This window comes from Calidris pugnax, unplaced genomic scaffold (genome assembly GCF_001431845.1).
Source record: "Calidris pugnax isolate Ruff unplaced genomic scaffold, ASM143184v1 scaffold44, whole genome shotgun sequence".
NCBI classification, from domain to species: domain Eukaryota; kingdom Metazoa; phylum Chordata; class Aves; order Charadriiformes; family Scolopacidae; genus Calidris; species Calidris pugnax.
In genome coordinates this window covers 46,243,676-46,266,179 of record NW_015094506.1, presented here as the reverse complement: position 1 = coordinate 46,266,179, position 22,504 = coordinate 46,243,676, and the positions used below count along the sequence as shown (strand labels likewise).

General features: G+C 38.3%; 1 protein-coding gene across 3 annotated transcripts in view; it reads right to left on the bottom strand.

Moving 5' to 3' along the window:
• Positions 1–14,655, bottom strand: part of PHTF2 (putative homeodomain transcription factor 2) — a 59,880-nt gene extending 45,225 nt beyond the window's left edge. For 2 of the 3 annotated variants that reach the window (XM_014964190.1, XM_014964193.1), the window contains exons 1-2: positions 14,544–14,655; positions 7,189–7,265 (exon numbers count right to left, since the gene is read on the bottom strand). In XM_014964190.1, coding sequence (XP_014819676.1) covers positions 7,189–7,233 — 45 coding nt within the window. In that variant the 5' untranslated portion in view covers positions 7,234–7,265; positions 14,544–14,655. Of the gene's footprint in view, positions 1–7,188; positions 7,266–9,678; positions 9,704–14,543 lie in introns of those variants that run through there. The other variant, XM_014964192.1, reaches the window with a different exon arrangement.
• Positions 14,656–22,504: the final 7,849 nt, after the last annotated feature.

Below are 22,504 nucleotides of genomic sequence, written 5' to 3'. Positions count from 1 at the left end.
ATGGAATCGATCAATATTTCAGGAGACATTTATAATTTATGACCAAGCAGACTAGCAAAGATTATAATCCTGAGAATACATAGCATTTCCTGCTGGATCTTAAAACTTTAATGTTTATCAGTAATGAAACCTGCTTGCTAAGCTTTGCTCTTTTAAACCTCTAAATACTTTTACAAGCAACATCACAATCGCATTACAAATCCAAAAGACACAAGACACAGAGCTTGGTAAATAAAAAACAAATTTGCTTCCTTGGAGTGTTTACCAAGGAAATTAAGACTTTAACACCTTATTAAAATATTTTGTGCTATATTATTAGCTAATATGCTTTATCTTACACTCCAACATTCTTCAAAAAACTGCATGATTTTATGTATCAATTTTAATATGCAGATATCTATATGTATTTCCTATATTATTAAAAGTTATTTTAAACCCCATTTATTTTTTATGTGAACTGATTCCCATTGCAGAATCATTGTAGCTCAGCAGTGTAACTACCTCTCTTGGAGTAAATTTCTACTGTCAGGATGATTTATTTTATTATTTTTTTTACATAATGTTTTTCATTTTCAAGGGCAGTGGGTTTTTTTTAAATTTTGTTTATGGTGGATACGTAGACCAGACAAGCTAAGCTAAGACTAACTCAGCTAATAAACCACAGAGAGAAATCACTATAAAATAGTTGTACACTGTCTGCTAAAAGTGAAGAGTTTAGTAACTTTTAGTCAAATGGAGAAGGACATTGAAGGGATGAAAGCTGTACATCCTAAGGTGCAGAGCTTTGAATTTAGAACTGCTGAAGTGTTACCTCTGATTACTAAAAGATTCTGAGATTTCCCTCCCTTTTCCCTGTTTGGCCCCAGAGGGAGAGCTGAAACCAATTATTTAGAGTAAAATGAAGCAAATGAGGTGCTGGAGGGGGTCCCGAGAAGGACAATGAAGCTGGTGAGGGGTCTGGAGAATAAGTCTTATGAGGAGAGGCTGAGGGAGCTGGGGCTGTTCAGTCTAAGAAGAGGAGGCTGAGGGGGGACCTTATCGGTCTCTATAACTACCTGAAGGGGAGGTGTAGAAAGGCGGGGTCGGTCTCTTCTCCCAAGGAGAGGATAAGAGGAAATGGCCTCAAGTTGCACCAGGGGAGGTTCAGACTGGATATTAGGAAAATTTCTTCACTGAAAGGGTTATCAGGCATTGGAATGGGCTGCCCAGGGAAGTGGTTGAGGCCCCATCCCTGGAGGTGTTCAAAAGACAAATTGACATGGTGTTCGGGAATATGGTTTAGTGTTGGTGTGTGTGTTTTGTTTGGGTTTTGTTTTGTTTTAGTTTTGGGGTTTTTTTGGTTTTTTTTATAGTTGGACGAGGTGATCTTAAAGGTCCCTTCCAACCTAGGTGATTCTGTGATTCTGTAATCTAGAACTTCAGGTGTTATTTATCCTAAACTATTTGAATTGCAACTAATGACCTGCTTAAATTCTAGCAATAATTGCAATAGCACTGAACTTACAGCCATTTCACTGATCAATAATTTTAACAAAGCTTACTTCAAAGACACTGTTCCTTTCAGAGTATGATACTACATAATTAAACATTTACCAATTATGTGTTAATAGTTTTTCTGTATCATTCATTACAGATCAATTTTCACGTCAGTCAGCTATACTTATTGCCTTGAACAAACTTTTAGAGATTTTAGCATACCTACTAAAAACACAAAATGTCTTTTTTCATTGCAAAATTAACAATTAAACAAAAAGGAAAATTTTATACATAAGAATAGTTAGAAACAATTTGCAGGTTAAATTAAATGAAAGTACAGGAATAACCAATACCTACTCTAAGCCATTTCCTAGTGACATGAACTGGATGCTAGAGGTAAATTTAGGTATCATTTCTTTGGCTTAAAGTGGTCTATAAAGCAAAACCTAAAAAGAAGCATAGACTGAATGAGATTCCATCTCTGTCATTAATGGTAATTAAGCACAATCCCTTACGATAACGTTTACTCATCTTCAAATTTCAAACTAAAGTCATCACAGAATCGCACATTTGGAACATCTGGGGGTCATCACTGCAACACCTTTTTTTTTTTTTTAAAAAAAAAATGTTTATGTACTTGCAGAAACCAAAACAGCTTCAAAACGTAGATGGGAAAACCACTCTGACAGCCTCAGTATTCAGTGTAATTTCCTGAAGACCACTGAAATCCCAGCAATTTTACCAGCATTGCAACTAGGATTTTAAAACAGCACTGCCCTTACATCCCTGACCGCTTCCACTTCCCAGGGCACACTTTCCTTGTGCCAGCGCATTCATCTGGGTGGCTGAAAGATCAATCAGATCACTCAGGAAGAAAAAAGAAAATAGTAGATTATAGTTTCACAAGACATAATGAAACAATTGAAAAATCAGTATTACAGACAGAGTGATTTCATCTCTTCACTCTTCCCTCCCACCCACCCACTAGCTAGGTTCAGCTCCTTAAAGATTCACAGTCATAATTTTAACTGGATTAGTCCCCTGACCAAATTCACCAGGTAAGTACAATGAAAGTCTATAGGAAGGTAATTCAGGCACAGGAGGCAACAGCCAAGCAAAATGCAAACCTGCTTCGTTCAGCCATGACCAATTTTGGAGTCACCTTGTGTACAAATTCAGAAACAAGTTTTATCTCACCAAAACAAGGTGCTGAAGGCAATCCCCACTATTTGGTCAGTTGACAACTTGAGTACCGCACCCCAGCACTACACGGAACAAAACTCTCCTAAATATACCTGTTTTCCCCTCTGTACTTTCACAAATAGGCAGCTCCAACATTTGTCAAGTTTTGGCAGTCAATGGCAGACCTTTTTCAACTGATGCAGTTTTCAGCATCCAAAGTTTTAGGTAATACAGCCATACAGCCCAAACATTTGGCAAAACATGGCTTTGGTGCCAGGGTCACCAATGCATCATGTGAATTCAGTGCCAAGAAGGGAATCAGGCGGCTTCAGGGAATTACATGGTTTTCAGGTTTTTTCCTCCTTTATTAACTTGGCAAGTATAATACTGGACTAATGAGCTGTAAAACACTAAATATTACAGATCTTCAAAGCAATGAAATTAGAACTCTAATTTTGTCCTTTAAAGCCATGAGATAGAAAACATCTCATTTGTTTTATTGTGCCCTTTAAAAGCAGTACCCAAGGGACACCCGAAACAGCAGAAAGCTACATTGGCAAAGTTAACTGATAGGCCATCAGGTGCAACATTCAAGTTCAATTCACGAAGTTCCTTTCTCCCTTCCCCTACAACCAGCCCCAAAAGAAGGAACAACGTAATTCTCTCCTGCGATATTATCAATGAATTTGTGTAAAGTTTCCCATTTTAGCAGCAAGGCTTCTATGAGGACTGAAAAACAGAAAGTTGTTAAGATAAATTTACATATCAGTCTGCAAACTGGAAATGAAACCAGAAATAGCACATCTACTATTATCTGTAAAACTTGAAAGTATTATAAGAAATTAATGCAAAAAGCTTAAATTACAAGCAATATTTTAGATTATTACCAATTTTATTATTTTTAACATCAGCTACTGTTACTGAGGCAACACTTCAAGTATCCACAAAGTATCAATATCAGAAAGTACACCATAGAATACTGAAATTTTTTAACATAATTGTGTCAGATTTTTTTCAGAGGAAACATTATGATGGTTTTCTCCATAAAATTCATCAGTTACAAATCTGAAGCTAGTTAAGTATTTTGGTAAATACCCATAATCCTAAGGATATTAACTAACAAAGTGTATACGTGTGAATATTAGCCCGGTAGCTGTCTGGGACTAAAGCAATGAACCATTCCCAATGCAGACGCCCCTGCCACACCCTCATATTGCAAGAACCAGTGCAGCAGAAAGTGTTGAAAACAAGCCAGACAAAGCCTGTCTGACACACGGATATCTCAGCGCCACACTCCCCAGTGCACCCAGGAACACAGTAGAGGTTTTGCCTTGCAAAACTATTCATACCAGCTGGGAAACACAAGCTATGACTGGAAGCAGTAAAGCTACATCCATGCAATTTTCTTTCTTAAATAACAAGCTGGTATAATACACTATCTGAAATCCTACAATGCAACTTAAAATTACTAAGAACTGATTATTGTATTTTTCCAAGACAGTAATCAAGAGCTCCAATGCACTAAAAGCAGAGTAAATCTATTGCAACAACAAAAAACAAGTTTACATAATAAAAGGTCTGACCTTTTAAACGATTAAGCGCATTACCAAATCATCCTCGCGTGAGGAGCTCAATTTCAGACAATAGTATGACTCATGAGCAAATTTGGTGTTTGGAAAACTTGCCTGAATTGCGGTTGGAAGAGCTCAATTTCTTAACTCTTTCCATCAAAGAAATATAAAAATGCCTTACTTTTGAGAAACCAACAGACCTATGAAACTCAGTACTTTTGAGAAACCAACAGACCTATGAAACATAGGTCTCCAAACCTAAACACCCATAAAATAAATATATCCAAAAATATATCAAAAAATACCTTAAAATTGAAAATTGAAACAATTGAAAATTGAAAACAAAGAAACACAAAAAGCAAGTTATTTGTTTAGTATTTCCTATGCAGACTCCACCTACTCAAATACATGACTGTAACCCTGGTTCTGTCTTGCCCCAGAAACAATGTTTTACTTCCTGAATGTGCTAAATTTTGATTGATCTCTCCCCACCTTTCAATTTCAGTTACTGTTGTGACGAATCAGCAGATCATCTGGTACCCACTAAGCACTAGCATAGCTCTTCCTGTTCTCCGATTTGACATTCTTGGTACAAACAACAAATTCATAGGGGAAAAAGAAAAGTTCTGCAAGAGATTTAAATAAATAGATAAATAAAATCAAGGACATGGGTGAAAGAGCCTCGGTGTTCCCAGGAAAGGATCACACACCACACTACAAAGTTAAAAAAATCCCTTGGGGTTATCAGGCTAATCCAGGAGAACCTTCAATAAATAGGACCTAAGCAATAACAATCTAATTAGCCTGAATATTTGCACAAGATGCAATATTTCTGCAGTGCAGCTATTTGTCCCAAAATAAGACTCCATTTCCTCATACCGAAAGAAGAAGAGCCTGCTCATTTGGCTGACCCCATGTGGATTGCAATTAAATTCTGTTCACGCCATGGAAAACATTGGCATCTGGTTTACGCAAGATCTTATCCCTCCTGAGGACAGCCCAGTCCTTCATGAAGTAACAGGAGTCATCTCATCACAACTCCTTGCCATAAATACAGCATGCCATTTCTGGCTGAGCAGACCACTGTGAAAGCATAAAGAAACTTGCAGCAGAAATACTGTTGTTGTTGCTATGAATGAAATCAATGGAAATTTGTGTGAAATTGCTGGAAAAGACCAACAGAATCAGGGTTAAAAGAAGGACCTGTCCTGATAACGAGCAATCCTGTTAGAAGCAGTGTCCTGGTAAAATTGAGGAATGGGTTGTCCATATGAAGACCAGAAAGCCTGTCCTCTCTGAGATCACAGCACAGTGATTCAGCAGCAGAAGATCCTGCCTTCCTAACATGGGGAGGATGGAAAGTTGGAGCATATCTCATATGGCATTGCTTTTCCTGTATGACCAACAGGAAAACAGACATGTATTGAAAAAGAAAGGAAAAAAAAAAACCAAAACAACATAACAAGCGTGAACTTTGCTTAAGATTTACTAAGTCTTCAGGCTCTTTCTTGCAACAAAGGCCCATTAATACATAAAGCTGAAAACCATAAAAGATCTATCCAAAGACTAGTTCATCATCACCAATGAGAAAACCTCAGAGACGTGACAAGGATCTGACAGCCAGCATCTCTTGCGTTGCACAGAAGAGGTCCTGGCCTGGCCAAACACGCACACAACTTGGTACCCGTAGGTATTATCCGTGTGACAGTGTGAATGAATGTCATTTATGAGAGAATGAGTGGAAGCAGGTAAAATCAGCATCACTTTCCCCTTCCATAAGATCCTGCACTGAATTTTGTTACACTAAATCTTCTACAAGTCATCCTCCAAATTTTTAAAAGATGGGATTGGTCCTGCAATCAAGAAACAGTTCAAAACCACTGTGTAATTCCACTGATATTTTTACAAAAATACTTTTTGTAAAGATTGAATAAAAGATGTGAGAGAATTCGGAATTATTTTCAATTTTTTAATACATAATTGAATGTTGGTTACAAATGAAGTAGAGCAAAATATATTTTGATGCTTTTCCAGCTGTACCTTTAATTCACAGTTGTAAAGATCTCAGCAAACCATACCAGTATTGTCTTATTTCCAGAAATTAACTGTTGCTTAGCTGGAAGTTAACCAAAATTTCTGTTTTGAAGACTGTTGCCATCATTGTCCTAAGGACAAGATGCATCCTCTCAGAAAGACAGCCATAGGCTCAAGAAAAACGATAACTCATAGAAACTTAACAAATCATTGAGAGCCAAGAAATAAAAAACAATCATCAAACTTGTTTATATCTTAGTAAAGAAGCAAATCTCAAAATTTAGCAATTTTTTCAGCTATTTAAAAGCAATTTAATTAAGCCAAGGGGATGCGATGTCAAGGGGATATAGTGATCTTAAATTTTCAAAATAATAAATTAGAGACATCGACATTTCTATGCGCAAACATGAATCAAAAGATACAGTATCAGATGATACTGTAACTACTGTAATTATCTCCAAATGAAATCTTTTTCTTATTCCCCGTCCTCGCCTCCAGTTTTTTTTCTAATTAACTTCTAAAAAGCCCCAGCCTACCTCTTTTGGGTAGAGATTACACAGTTCCTTGTTACTCACAGAAAATAAGTTTCAATTCTTACTTTCTACTTAAATATAAGGATTCATTTATGTGCTATAGAAACAACATTCTCCTGTTCATTAATTAACATCCTACTGAGAACGATTTTTTTTCCATTTTTTCCATAGCACAAGTAGCCAAGGGATTGAGGATTTTTCAACATAGAACAAAAGTTATTCAATTTCATTAGACACAGTCACTAAATATTTAGTTTCAAGCTGCTTACTCTCAAACAATGCTAACCAATAATGCAGTAGTACTTTATATTTACTATACTTTACACATAAAATACAATAAGCCAACTTTTTTTTTTTTTTAAAGCCACCATAAAAACAAATAGAAAGCTTACCTTCTTCTGGTACCAAACTATAGCATCAGTTACTTTGGACGCCATTTATTCCACTGAATTCACACAGTCATTTTAGGCTGTTAACAGAAAAAGACAGAACTTTATTTCCACCTTCCCTACGAAGGCAAATGTAGGGAATGTAGAAACATTCCCATTACCTGCAAAGCACTGAACAACTATATTTACTTTACACTTTGCCTGGTTACTTAGTAAGAGTTTGGGTTTTTTCCTCTAAGTGAACAAAAAAATAGAAATCTGCTGCTACAGGACTCGAGAAGCCTCAGTTTCCTCCATCCTTCCCAGGAGAACCCAGGTGGCACAGAGACAATCTGTTATTGTCTCACAAGAGTTATACCACATGCAGCTTTTTTTTTTCTTTTTCTGAGAAATTAACCAAACTATAGTTATTACCACAGCACAGTATTCCAAAGTCCAGGAATAATTGTCTTATAAAATGCAAGAAAAATTCATACAGGCTATCAGATATTTTTGGGGGGGTGGCGGAAATCATTGCTAGGATTCCACTAATGATAAAATTAATACACTGATGAAAATAGTAGACTAAAACTAAGTCAAAAGGAAAAACAAGAGTGGCATGTTTGTTTTAATGGCAGCAATCAGCAATAGCATTAGTTAATCCTTGATATCACTGTCATTAGTTTCAAGGTGGAAAAAAAAAAGCAACCTTTCAGCCTACATAAAACATTCCTGTCTTGAAAATGAATTTTTAAAGTTTTCTTTCATGTAATCAGCCAGACAGAGTTAGTTTGGAAAAAAAAAAAAAGTAAGAATAAAGAAAATAAACATAAAAAGTTTTCAGATTTAGAATTATTGTCTTTCTATAAAACTGCAAACATTCTTTTGTACTGGACATTCTGTAAAATCAAAGTAAAGCTTAGGTGAGAATTACAGAATCCTTTCCAGATATTTTATTATAATATGCAAGTTCTTTCAGATATGAATGTTATCATTAAAATCAAACTAAAATATTTCACAAATAGATTACTTCAGATATTAACAGATTAATAACAGTTAAACTATTTTAGTACCTACATTTCATAATGTTAAGGCAGGAAACAGCCAGTGGAAGAAGAAAAGGAAGAAAGAATTTAAAAAAAACAAACAAAAAAACCAAAAAAACCACTGTTATAATATTTGCCAAGAAATCTGAATACTTTTGTGTTCAATAATCTTTCATCTCACTGATTCCCTTTCTAAAATGTATGTATGTATGTAAACAAATACGCCACACCTAAACCCAGTTAAAAAAAAAACACATCAATGGGGCACATTATACTACATGTGACCTTTTAACACTAGTTGGTAAAAGCTTGAGTTTTCAGCTCCACCTAATATTCAGCATTCTTTCTATGTTTACCAAAAAGTTTAAGAATGTTATTTTCAAATAATTGCACCAATTATTTAACATGCAAGGAAATTCCTACTTTATTCTGTAAAGCTATAAATTCCTAACAAATTATGCAAAAGGTTTTGAAGAAGTTAGCATAAGTAGCTTCAAAATATTAAACACATTTTCCAAATGTACTATCTGAATTATTCCAGGATCAAGCATAATCGGTAAAGTTCAAGACAAGAATACCTCTAATAAAACATTGCAAAGAGTTTCACAGAATGGATGGAGACTCCACAACCTCCCTGGGTAACCTGTGCCAGCGCTCAGCTACCCCCACAGTAAGAAAGTGTTTCCTGATGTTCAGATGGAACCTCCTGTGCTTCAGTTTGGCCTGTTGCCTTTGGTCCTGTCCCTGGGCACCACTAAAAAGAGCCTGGGGGTGTCCTCTTTGCACCCTCCCGTCAGGTACTTATAGACATTAATGAGATTCCCCTGAGCCTTCTCTTCTCCAGACAGAAGAGTCCCAGCTCTCTCAGCCTTCTCTCAGAGGAGAGATGCTCCAGTCCCTTCACCATCTCTGTGGCCCCTCCTTGGACTCTCTCCCGTATGTCCATGTCCCTCTTGTACTGGGAAGCCCAGAACTGGACCCAGCATCCCAGCCATGGCCTCATGAGTGGTGAGGAGGAGGAGGGGTAGTTTAACCCCCAAACACCAAACTATGCATCAAGCATTCCTCCAAGATTGATCGATCTCAGAAAAAAAACCACGATTAAGGGATATATTTCCGATAAAAATATCAACTTATGATAACATTGTCAATATCAACAACAATAGCGCACCTTACAGTTCTTCATTAAAAGGAAAAAAGAATTATTATTCTGTAGGCGGTTTTTGTAATGAAAGATTAAAGATGATCTTTGACTTTAAAACAAAGAGAAAGATAAGACATTTGTTTACAGCATTTGCATAGATAAGAAAGGCAAAGAAAAATACAGCGTTCAACAGATAGGATGGAATCTGGAACTGTGCAATAGATTAAAATAAAAGTATCTTTATGAAAAGCCGTGGCATTTCATTATACATTGTTCATCACCAAAATTTCAGTTTTTAAAAAATAAAAGCAGAGGTTAGATTACCTGATCATAACAGCTGTTTGTATGAAAATCACAAATACTCCCTCTTCAAAGGGAGTATCAACACTCCCATCTTCCAAGACATTTCTCAGAAAGAAAATATGATCCTCCAAAAGACTTAGTTCTGCACTGACACCTGTTTATTCAGTCTTCCCTGACTCATGTATGGATGCACTCATATTTTATACAGCACGTTACTTTAAAGACACTGTATTAGTAAGTTTGGATATGTACCATGTACACTATAGTACAAACCTTCAACAAATAGATTGATTTTGTACTGGCACCTGAGGATTTCTAAGAAACATGCCATATATTTTCTTCACAAAGCTTTTTCCAAAAAAAAGAGAAATCAAATACCCAAAAGGAACTACACTTAAGAATTCTAACAGTGTAACTACAATATACTTTATACAACTTCAGATAAAATTACAACACAATAGAAATAAATGTCTCTGAGAGAGCTTAGACAATTGTTATCAAATTTCAGAAATACCAGGACACTGACTTTTGGTGCAAGTGAGCAAAAAAACACTGAAATTTTTCCACTGTTGATAATACCATCACATCAAGTCAGTAAGGCTGGCAGCTATGACTGTGTCAACTTCTGTAATTGTTTCTGACCTAGTTGTTTCTGATAATAGTAGCAGTTTTTCTAAGCAACTATCAATTATTAAGAATTCAATGGCACAATAAATTTAAAAATATTTCTATCACATAAAGCATGGAGCCCAACAGAGACTTTGATACAACTTGGCATATTACATAGACTGGTTACCCTTCTTTCTCACCCATGCAAAGCTTAAAATAGGATTTGCTTTCTTGTTTGAATACCTGTTTATGCGAACTTAAATTTAAAATAATTTTCTACACTGGACTGTAGACACAAAGCGACATAAAACCCTTAGCCATACATAATCTCCACACATAACGTGCCCGACATCAGACAGTCACAGTGAAAGCAGTTCCACGGCTCAGGGAGGTGCTGGTGTAGGAAGAATGAATGCTGTACAGATTTTGATCACTCTTGCACCGCTTGCCTTCCCCTCCTCTGTGAACTCATCTTGGAGGATCTTTAACTCCTCATTTCTCTTAAAACAACATCCCCTCTCACATACAATATGAGAGCTGCTACCTACCACCATAATTACTGGATGAGAAAAAGGTTGGAGAAACTCCTTACCGGCAGTAAAGTACTAACTGTTGACCCTGCACAGAAACCTTTCCCTCAACAGCTACATTAACTTGATCTCTCTCTCTCTCTGAGGTCAACGATTTTTCAGGAAATCAACACTAACTTATGAATCTAAGACTTCCAACTGTGTCAAATACGGCTAAAATTGGACATGCTATTTGAAAGGCAGCAACCTTTTTTTTCTTGCAGCAATTTTCCAATTCACTCAAAATCCCTTTGCCTTGAGAAACAACTACATCACAAAACTATAAACCAAGTATAATGAAATAGTTTTATTCTAAATTTATTTGATTTCTATCAACAAATCTGTCATTTAGATTACCCATGATTTTTGTATTTTTAAGAAACTCTCTACATTAAATCCTCCATAGAGTCTATTTTGGTGGTGTTTGAAGCATATTTGCATACACATTTGCATACACAAATGCAAAGATTATGCTTACAAAAGTAAATATGACAAAATCATGGGATGAATGTCTCAAAAGACTTTAACAGAGTTTGGTACGCTAAGTAAAAATACCTCTACAAGGAAATATCACATGCTTTCTTCAAGAGATATACAACAATTTCTGAGACAGCACTGAAATGAAAGGTGAAAAGGTTCATGTCACTACTTCTGGACAGCGTTTTGAGACAGTATAATGAGTTTGATACACTTGGCCTCAAGCTAACTTTTTTGGAAGAGAAACGGATGATAACAACTCAAGGCACGTAAGCTGCCACCCTGGCTGTACTCTGCATCTGCCCCCAGCTCACTGAACAAGAGACCTAGACAGGAAACCAAGCATGGCAACATTTTCAGAACTCTGCATATTCATTACAAGTTAATATGTTATTCAGCTGACAATTTGTGTTGATATTCATCCTGAAGTCAGACTGTACAAGCTGGGCTTTGAGGCACATCAGGACCAAAAGGGTAAAGTGAACAAATCAAACCAGCAGAAGAGAACACTGCCTACACTTCTGCCTTCTCCTCCCATCCCCTCTGGATCTGCCATTTGTTTCATGTTCTGGGTCAAATTCCTGCATCTGGGACAGGGACCAGCTTTTGCACTCAATGGTGGTGCCACAATGTCCTGTGCAAAGTAACTACAGCAAGGTTAACTTAATCTTAACTAGTTGAAGACTTAGGAGCGACACAAAAAAATACTCCCAGCTTCAGAGATCAGACAGAACAACCAAATACAAAAGCTTGATCACAACATCTCTGTGACATTCAACAGAGACATTCATTACATTTACATCAAACTCAGTTAATGCTATGAATAACGCAACATTTTTTGATCAAAACTTCATTACTTCCTTAAAACTAAAAATAGATGACTATCTGATTGTGGTGATCCCCATTCAGCAGTGAGGTTTCTTAGTTATTTCTTTTCCATTTCAGAGCATAATCATATTCCATTTTAAGTAAGTACACGCTATACTTTGCAATTAAATGAGCAGCTTTTCAAAAGCCACAGAAATCTATATTTAGATAGTTAAATGCTCATTCAAGCATTGCAGTACTTATTGTGTAAGATAGGATTAGCTACTACACTACAGATATTTAAATAAATTCAAAGTAAATTTAAAAATTTTACTTATATCCACAGGGTTTTGGCAAAACCAAGTCAGACATAAATACATATATTTCTAAATGACAATCTACAGAAAATAAACTCTGACAGAAGTTCAGAATAAAACTGCTCCTCACAGTGACAGTGATTTTTAGAAGAATATACAAGTCTAAGCAGTATCAACTAACAAAAGGACATAATTAAAAATACAACACAGGCAAGAAAGCATAGGCAAATAGTTGCTTTCCTTGCCTGTAAACACTGTGAATCACTAAAGTATTTCAAGGAGCCTGCTTCCTTTGTAACAATCCTAACCTGAATGGTCAGGATACCATCCAGCTGCTGAGTCAAGACTTGAATGTCCTTCTCAACACATTATTATCTTGGAATGATGAAGCTGACATGCTCACTAGATATCATTAGGAGTAAAATTGCAGAGCTGTGGCATTTGTCCCAATTTTTTTTTTAAATGCCATCAATTTTTATTACCTTCAGAAGAACTTCTCTTGGTTGCAAATTAAAGGCAGTTTTTAAAGTTACTGCATAAAGCCATGAGAATACTAGAATTTGGTTATAACTGCTTCCCACAACTATTTTACCATTATGTTAGGTCCTCCATATCACAGTTTCACAACCACAGGCAAAATTTCACTAAGAATCCTGGTATGAAGAAGAAAAAAATGAAACAGAATAGTAAAGCCTATGGCCTAAACTACTCATTTTGTAGCAACATCTGTATCACACAAACTCACTTAAAAGTAAACATAACTGCTGATGCCAAGCGTAGCTAGAAAATAACTTTAATGAGGCAAAACCACCCTCACTTTCCAGGTTCAACATCAAAATAGAAGTTAACGTCATCAAATTGCTGACATTATTTGATATTTTAAGTTAATTTTAAATGAGTCCAATAAACAGCTTAGTCATGCTAGGCATCCACTGTTGACTGAAGAGCTGTTTCTGCCACGGCTAAACCAACTAACAGAGGTATCGATGTAATGCAGAAACGCCACTAAAACTTACCAGGAGTCATCCTTCCAACACTCAAATCCATGGGAGTTCTGCCACTGCCACCAAGAACAGGATTAAACCCTTGAAGCAGTGTTTCAAAAGACACATTCCTTTCATGTCCTTTACAAACAAACCATTAAGCCTACATTTCCTTTTTTAAAAGGAACATCAAATACTATATAATGCACTCAGTGTTCTGTTTAAATACTTTATCTATGCATCGCTGTTCTCAAAACAGCATTTCAGAATTGCAAATTGTATACAAGCAAACAGAAACTTGTCACTCCCAGGATCACACCTTTTAGCGGAAGCTTTATCACGTTCCTTTCAGCTAGCCCTAAGAAAATCTGAAGCAGCCAAAGAGAAGGAAAAGAATAAATAAAATTTTTAAAAAAATCAGACACTGCTAACCTAAGGACCCTATCCAGCAGCCTGTATGATAAGTACTCTTTCTGCCATGCCAGCCACGGCCCCCCCAAGTTGTTGCCTTGCAATCCAAGATCATGATAGTTTGCAAATAAAAAAGAATTAACATACTTGCTTTCCCAAAGGAACAGCAGGATAGTTTGTAAATAGAAAGGAATTAACATACTTGCTTTCCCCAACTAACACTAACAATTCTGCTAAATTTGGATACCAGCATTCATAAGACTGCTCATGAAAGAAAATGAATTTTCAAACTTTGTTCTCACTCTATCTCATAAAAAACCCCAAAATACCAAAAAACAATCACCCCCCCAAAAACTGGTGAAAAAAACCACTGTCTATCCCTAGATACTCATTTGAGGAGTTTTGCTGGTTGTTTAAGGAGTTTATCAGGCCAACAACAGCAACAACAAAATATGAATCGGACCCCGTGCTGGCTGCTGTGCATCAAGCCCTGTTCTTTATGAACACAAACGTACCAAATGTGACATATCATGACACATACAGACATCTGGTGGCATATCCATACCTGCCTGTGCCTCCAGTAAGATGTCAGTTACTGAAAAATAGATACTTTTTCAGGCCTCTGCATTTTGCCCACAAACCACGGTATCTGATCCCATTTCTGTCACTGCATATTTATTCTTCCTTATAAGCCCATGTCCTTTATCACTTACCATGCCAAGCAGGAAGCTCTCACAGCTGCAGCTGCGACACAGAGCATGCAGCAAGAATCAGTTTTCAAATTCTGATGGGAAGTAGGCTAGACTTTAACATCTTCACTTTCACAGTAAAAATGTTGGTATCTGAAGGACAAACTAGCAAGGGAGTATCACAGAAAATAACTGTCTCCCAGGGAATACTTGTTTTGCCAGTGAATTACACAACTGCCTGAAATAGCAGCAAAATGTTGAATATCAGGATTTCTGAGATTTATTTCAGGTTCTGGGAAAAGTACATTGCATGCAGTTGTTGCAACTGCTGTAGCCATTTCTGGAATCTATGCCCTCAGCCTTTAGGTCTGTGCAAATTTCCTAATTTTGGAGGGACGTGACACAATCTGACAGTTACCTTACTTGTAAAAATAGGGGGGAAGGACTCTGTACGAAGAAGTCCAGGATTCTACACCTCTCATCATTTACTCCTGAGCCTGCTGCAGTGTTTATTAATTAGGAAAAAGCCACTAATATTGAAACATATTCTACTGTTAAATGAAGTGGGAAAAAATCAAGCCCTTAATGGGGACTATGATCAAGTTAATTTTGCCTCTTATTTTCTGTAAGAGATGTTAGTTTCAAAATTTCCATCAATCCAAATAAAGCAATAGCTGCTAGCAAGCCAAGACATTTCTGAAAATGCTGCATCTTTAAAAAAATCAAATAAAACTTGGTCGACCTCAAGTTCTGCTCTTTTTAATTCTTGTTTTTTGTACTGAATACTACACACATATATACGTCTCATTAAACATAGTTACAATCTTATCATGAGAAATCCCTGAAATATTGCATGTAAACATCTCCTCTTAGAACTGTAAAAACTTTATGAAGGGACAGAATTTCTATAAATATTACATTTTTCATTTATACATACATTCTTCTTAACAAACACTCAAAAAAACCCCGAAACCCAAAGAGAGCAGCCAATGCTCCTTTTCTCCTCTTTAATTCTAAACACACCTGTAATTTTCTGCAACAATAAATCCGTCTCACTGAAAATACTGACTTAGTGTTCAGGAAGATGTGTTTATCTGTCACCAGGCAATGCACAGCGGAGTTGTGGCTGCTCGATGAGCACAGTCAGGAAGTTGAAAACCACTCCTAAATGACCAAGTTTGCATCATGTTCTACAAATAGTTATCCAGCAAGTTTTTGAAGCAGCTGAGGCATGAAGTAGCTGAGCTGTCAGAAAAAGCTGCAGCCTCTTATAACAGCCACTGCTGTAGGAACATGGTAGCAAATGCTGAGCCTGTATTTTTTTTTAAGAAGTCTCTGGAGTGATCCAAACAAGGAATTGCAGAGTAACAAGCCTTACATGTGTATCTGGCAAGCTCCTCAAAACAATCATTAAAAATAGAACACCATTATACCTGAAAGACTATCTGATAGGGTCTAATCAGCAGTTTCTGCAAAGGAAGATCATGTCTTAGTCTATCAGTATTTCTGAACATGTCAAGCTAACTGATAAACAAGAGCAAGTGATAAAACATATGTGGACTTTCCAAGAGCCTTTGGAAGGATGTCAAAGACTTCTAAATAGACTGCTGTTTGAGAAAAGCAAACATTGCCACAGATCAAAAACCAGACAGAAAATGGAACAAAATTTTGAGGTCAACATTTTTCATTGCAATAGGCTAATTGGATAATAAAGACTAATAGCAGCATCCAGTCTGAATAAAACAGCCTATTTATTGCTTGCTCAGGTGCCTAGAAGCTCCTTGTATCGCACACAGCTGGTCTGCCAGGTCTCCCATTCAATGTCAATCCATGGTAAAGAGAACACAAATCCTAGGGAGGCCCATCTGGGACACACATACCCCCCCCCCCCCCCCCCCCCACCTCCCCGGGTGGGGGGGGGGGGATGACAGGGGGGACAAGGGACATCCCAGTGTGTCCCCCCCCCCCCTCGCCCCCCCCCCCCCCCCCCCCCCCCAGCCTGTGGGGGCCCCCCTGGGCCCCCCACCCCCCCCCCCCCCCCCGCCCCCGTTCTCCTTCATATAGAAGCGTCCTAATCCCAAAACTGAATTTGGACTAAATCTTCCCAGTCTGCTTTCTTTATGTTCCTCTAGGCTTGCCATACCTGAACACCTTATAGTGACAGACATTCAGGATTGCATTCAGTACACACATGCCCTTGGTGGTGTTTTTTCCAGAGGTTTGACATTAAAGCCACTCAGGATGAGCGCACACAAAAAACTTAACTTCCAACTTTCCAAGTACACTAACCATTAGACTTTTACGAGAAAGACAAACACCCATCACGCCACTGCTTCATGAGGCGCTGACAGCTAATGTTAGCTTACAAATAAATAGAGATGCCCCACATTCCTTCTTGCTCCTAGAGCTCTTAAGAGGGAACTTTCAGCATTCACTAAAGACATGTGAGGTCCATGCAGAGCCAATGGAGAAGGTCAGGGTGGCCTAGCAAGCCTTCACAACTGTTTTAACCACTCTAAACCAGTATTAACACAGTCCACACTCCTCCTCAGTCACCAGCTTCCATCTCTCTTTTAACTAGCATTGGAGCCCATCACCCGGGAGACAGCCTCAAGGATCTGACTACTATTACTAAGCAAATGAGCAGTTTTCGCCTGAATCAGCCCCACAGATCCATAGAGCACAGAGTAAGATGAGCACTAATGCCATTGCCAGTAGTGAGGCATCTCTGACTAAAGCCAGCTCCAACACTCTGCAAACCTCCACCTGCAAACCTTCAAAAGTACCATTAACAGAGTTAATCTGGACTAATTAAGACTGTTTCCGTCTCCTTCTCCCCCTTTTTAAACTAGAATTTTTATAAAGTACTGCCTAAGTTAAATCCTTAAATGGTGTGAACCGAGCCCTCCCCTGATTCCAAACCTCAAGCTTCTGTAAATAGCCCCAGCAGTGCTGACTATATTTATTTTTTATACATCAGAAAAGAAAACCTGAAGTAGTAACATTTCCAGATTACAATTAATCTTACATTAGCAAAGCCTCAGAAAATGGATCCACTTTAACAGTGAATAAGCAACATAAACAGAATTTAGTATCAATAATGCAAGTGATATCTATAAGGGGAGGAGTGAACTACGTACACCACACAAAGCTTTAAAATCAGGTATCTCAAATTCAGAAAGGAAATTTGGCAGCTCGATGAGCTCTTCCATTCGGTATCCTATGGTCAGAGCAGGACCGAGACACCTGAATATAAGAGGGATGTGAAGGAAAACACTGCAGTACAGCTCTGTTGATCAGTTGTGCAATCTGACCAGAAATGCATGTATTTTATTTAAAGAAGAACATTAAAACACAGGGGGAAGGAAAGGTGTTCTGAAAAAGGCTAAAAATTAACCACTTGAAAAACTCTCCTGTTGAGACAGGCGAGTATGAACAGAAAAATAAAGAATTATAAATTAAATGAGAATTTAAAAAAATATACAGAAAATATAGTCAAGAAAACAACAGCTTCCAATAATACTGGGAACTTAATTCATTAACTGAGCTTAGAGGATAGCAAAGCCAAACTTTTAACAGAGCAATATTATATTACAACACATAATTAGACTGTTAAACTCAGTACTGCAGGAAGTCACTGAAGCCAAGATTTTACTCAGATTCTAAAAGAAAGCAGCTATTTAAACACACAATAATAAGAAAAAAAATAAACACACAGCTGAGGGAATCCATAATCCAGGATGCAAGAAAACATCCAAAGAGATCACTGGACTGTATTTGGCCACACAAACTCTCTACCTAACCCAGCCCCACAACGGCCAGTAGCCAATACCAAGCAAAGCGTATGAGCAGCAGGGCAAGCATAGAACAAACTGTCCCTTAAGACAGCTGAACACGAAGAGTGTTTAGCTGCCAGGCTGGCATCTGCCAACCACCTAACCCCCAAAAGCATCTGGCGCTGGCCAACTTCCAAAATGCAAGGCTTGCATGACTTCATATTTGAGGCTATATTGCTTTAATTTCTTCTCCCACTTCGCAATTGTATTTTATTTTTTAAGAACAAGAACCACAAATGTATTTGCAAATAGGAGCTTAATCCAATGCTTGGACTCATTCCAGGAAACCATCTAGTCTCTCTGGAGTACATCTACCAAGACCACCTCAAATGAACAAAGAATTAAATACTGAACGCTACTCGTCTCACTTAAAGAGTATTCCCAGCAGAAGTGAATTTGGAAAAAATCCCTTTTGCACATTTAAATTAAGAAATGAGAAAATACCTCGATGAACTCTTCAATATCCTCCCCTCAACTCCTCCCCTCAAAACAAAACAAAAAAACAACACACAAACATAAGCTATATTTCCAGACTTCTTAACAGCATAATGGGTATCGCTATATATGTATACATGTTTGCTCTAACTTTGAAGCTGGCCCTGCTTTGAGATGGGGTTGGACCAGATAGATGACCGTGGACAGCAACCCATTTCAACCTAAATTATTCTATGATTAAATGTAAAGGATACCCAAACACTACATCGTAATATATTATAGCCTTAATTACTATTAACTCTTCCCCTGTAGGCAATTTATTAAGCTCTTACATTCTCCTTACAAATTTGAATATAATTTCTTCAAGCAGTTAACCGTTTCCTCTGTACCCAGCAAGAAGGACCTTTATGAATTACAGCACAGTAAACTCAAGAGAGAAAACATGGTATTCAAAGCTTTCAAAGTCTTTTATTTTTCATATCCCAAAGTAAGTAACGGTCAACTGTCCTTGAACAGTCAGAAGGAGCAGTACCTCTGACAGAGGTATCCTAAAAGAGTTTTGTTTTGTTTCCTTCATAAAACATGAAAACATTACAGAAAAAAAAAAAAAGTCTAGTTTGTTCCGTGGGCAGAAACAATTAAGTCTGTCTGTTTTTACCACCGTGCCACGGCTTCCTATTTTCCTTCTCCACCTCACCCAACACTTTTTTTCCTACCCCCCACCCATATTACTGACTGCCCCAGCTATTTGGCTGGGCCAGTAGCAGTACACACCGCAATGGCTCAGAACTTAGCACACAGACTGGCCAACAGTTATTTGCTCTCCTTCTGAGGAAAGAAGGGACTCAATTATAACTGCCTTTCTTTGGGAGAAAACATTAATTTGGGTCCAAAATAAATATGAAGTTATAAAAGTCATAAAACTTTTGACAGGTATTTTTGACAAGTGTTTTATAAATTTGTCACTGTGTAAGTACTCGATGTCTTTCAGTTGCCATTAAATTTGGTTTCGTTGTCTGACTGACTGAAGTTACTGAAACGGTAGAAGATGGACAAAGAAAGTAACTGTACCAGCTTTGTGTCCTTAGCAAACCTAATTAAAAATTCACATTGGTGAATTTTTATTCACCAATTTTTATTACACAACAGATATGTTGGGTAATGTTGGTTTATTAGGAAAAGAACTTCCTCACAGACCAAAAAAAAAACAAACCCAAAACATAAAACCAACCCTGTGACTGTCATCACTCTCACTCTCAGGGGTCCTGAGAAAAGGAAAAAAAAATGATGTTTTTATTTTGTTAACAAAATTTTTACTATAAACAAGTAGAAGATATGATACTTCGAAAAAGCCTGGGAAGACAATATATATAACTTTGGAGAACTGGAAAAGAAATAATGTCCACTGCTTTCCAGTGACCCCTGCCAGCTGTGACAGGAACAGCATTGTTCAACTCCAAGAGCCGCTCCACCCTTCACTGCCTGGTTTACTGCCTCTAACAACGCTGACTGGAAGCCTGTTTGATGCACCTATGACTCCCTTCTAATACAACAGCAATACTCTGTGTCCTATTTCAAAAGCTTACAAGGTTTTGAGTCCTCCCAGAATCCTCACCAATATTAGGCAGCTATCAATACAGCCAGGACCAACTTTTTGAGACAAGCAAAGCTAACTCCGCTTTGGGAGAAATCCAAAACTACCGGAGTACTTGAAATGCTCCGTGGAGTTCCCAACAGTTCCTGACAATTTATTTGTATGTCACATTCCACACAACACAAGAGGAAAAAAATCTACTACAAGCATTGAATCAAACTAACTAGGTTTCCAAATTCTTTTTCGGGTGACTCAGGCTCCTGTTTTATCCTTTATAATATTTATATCCAGAATAAAAACATACATTGGCAGCAAAACATAGCAACAGAAAAGTCAACTGCACAAACATTCCACTTCAAACGAGGATCAGGATCTTAAACACACCAGTTCCAAGTATCACTCTCAACCTTCGCCTTCAGAAATGAAAACTGCAAGATTTTGTAGAGCTCTGGGAAAAAAAAAAAGTCAAAACTGACACAAGTATGATGTGCATACATACATCCGTTCATAAACACCTTACTGGAATAAAAATAAGACTTCTGAGAAAAGGATTATCTCTTCCAGGGAGTCAGAAATAAAGAGGCAAATCAAAGAAGATCACCAAAACCTTCTGAGCTACAGAAATAGCCCAATACATAGGGCTATTTATAACCCAGAGATTTAATCACAGAACACTTTTAGCCTCTAAACCCAGGAAAACAAAAACATCTCATGCCAAGTACTAATGTATGCAACAGAAATATATCCTTCTGCCACTTAGTGACCATTCTAAGTGCAGCTAAAGATACTAGGATTCACTTACTAGGATTAACAGGTTATTTCAAGTGACGGACTTCTCTCTGATAAAACAGATACCACCATCTGCTTAACATCATCAACAGGAAGATATGAGCGGGCAAATTACTGATGACACACTGTATTTAGTCTCATTACTATTAGAGAACTCATGTGTCAAAATCGTAAAACCAGCTGTATTTTCTGTAGGAATGTTTCATCACAAAGAATTTCAGAACATTAATTAAAGTTCTTTCAACAAGTCAGGTTTTCCAATTAATTACTTTTTGCAAGTAATTATATGACAGATGGATAAGACACGGGCAAATTTGGAACAAAACACAAGACTCAGCAGCATTACTTTTCAAGTGACCAGTAGCATGTAAAAGCAGTAAAAGACAGAATACCAAGCATAGAGCTTGAGAATATGGACTTTTTTGTTGGTGAATCTGATACACCTGAGCCCCATGCACTCAAGGACTGTGTATAAAAACAAAACTATGGGGTAATCATTTTCCCCCTTTGTTTCTCATAGAAAAGACAGCAAATAAAACACCTACCAGAGAAATGAACGTGACAGAAGAAATTTTAACTGATGGAAAGTGGCCTAACATTTAGATTCCCACACTGAAAAGCAAGGACAATACGTAGGGGGCGGACAGGTTGTCATTGGGTTAGGGTATAAAGGGGAAAAAATGGAGTGAGGAATAAGAAAGCACCAAAAGAAGAGAAAGGTGTGTAAAACACAAGAAAGAGACGAGGTGAGAGATGAAGGTGAAGATGCTGAAATGTAGGACCTTGAAAGGAAAGGAGGAGAAAAAAAAAAGTCCTATCACCTGACACAGGCGTTAAAGCAGCTCGAGATGCATTAAGGCAACTTACCACGGAAGAGATGTTCCGTGCAAGTCAGACCGAGCGAGCGGGAATAACGCGTAGGGCAGCGGCTCAAGCCCTGGACCACAAACTCCGCGGCGGGAGGCCGAGGCTCCTCAGGGACGGCCGGGGCCGTGACACGGCCTGGCGGGAAGGGCCCCCCTCATCGCGGGGGGCACCCGCGCGAGCTCCCGCCCGAGATCCCTCCCTCCCGGAGGCCGCGGGCCTGTGGGCCTCCCCCGGCCGGGCTTCACACCGCGGGGCGGGGGGGCGCGGCGGCGGACCCTCTCCCGCCGCCCAAGAGCGGGTTCACCGCCGGCCCGCCGCCGCTGGCCCGCCGGGGATGCGCCTACGGCCGGGGCAACCCCCGGCCCTGTCACCCCCCTCGTGGACCCGCTCGCCCTGTCGCCCCTCACCGAGCCGGCCGGCTCCCTACCCTACCCCAAGCGGCGCCTGGAACTCGCCCCCCCCCC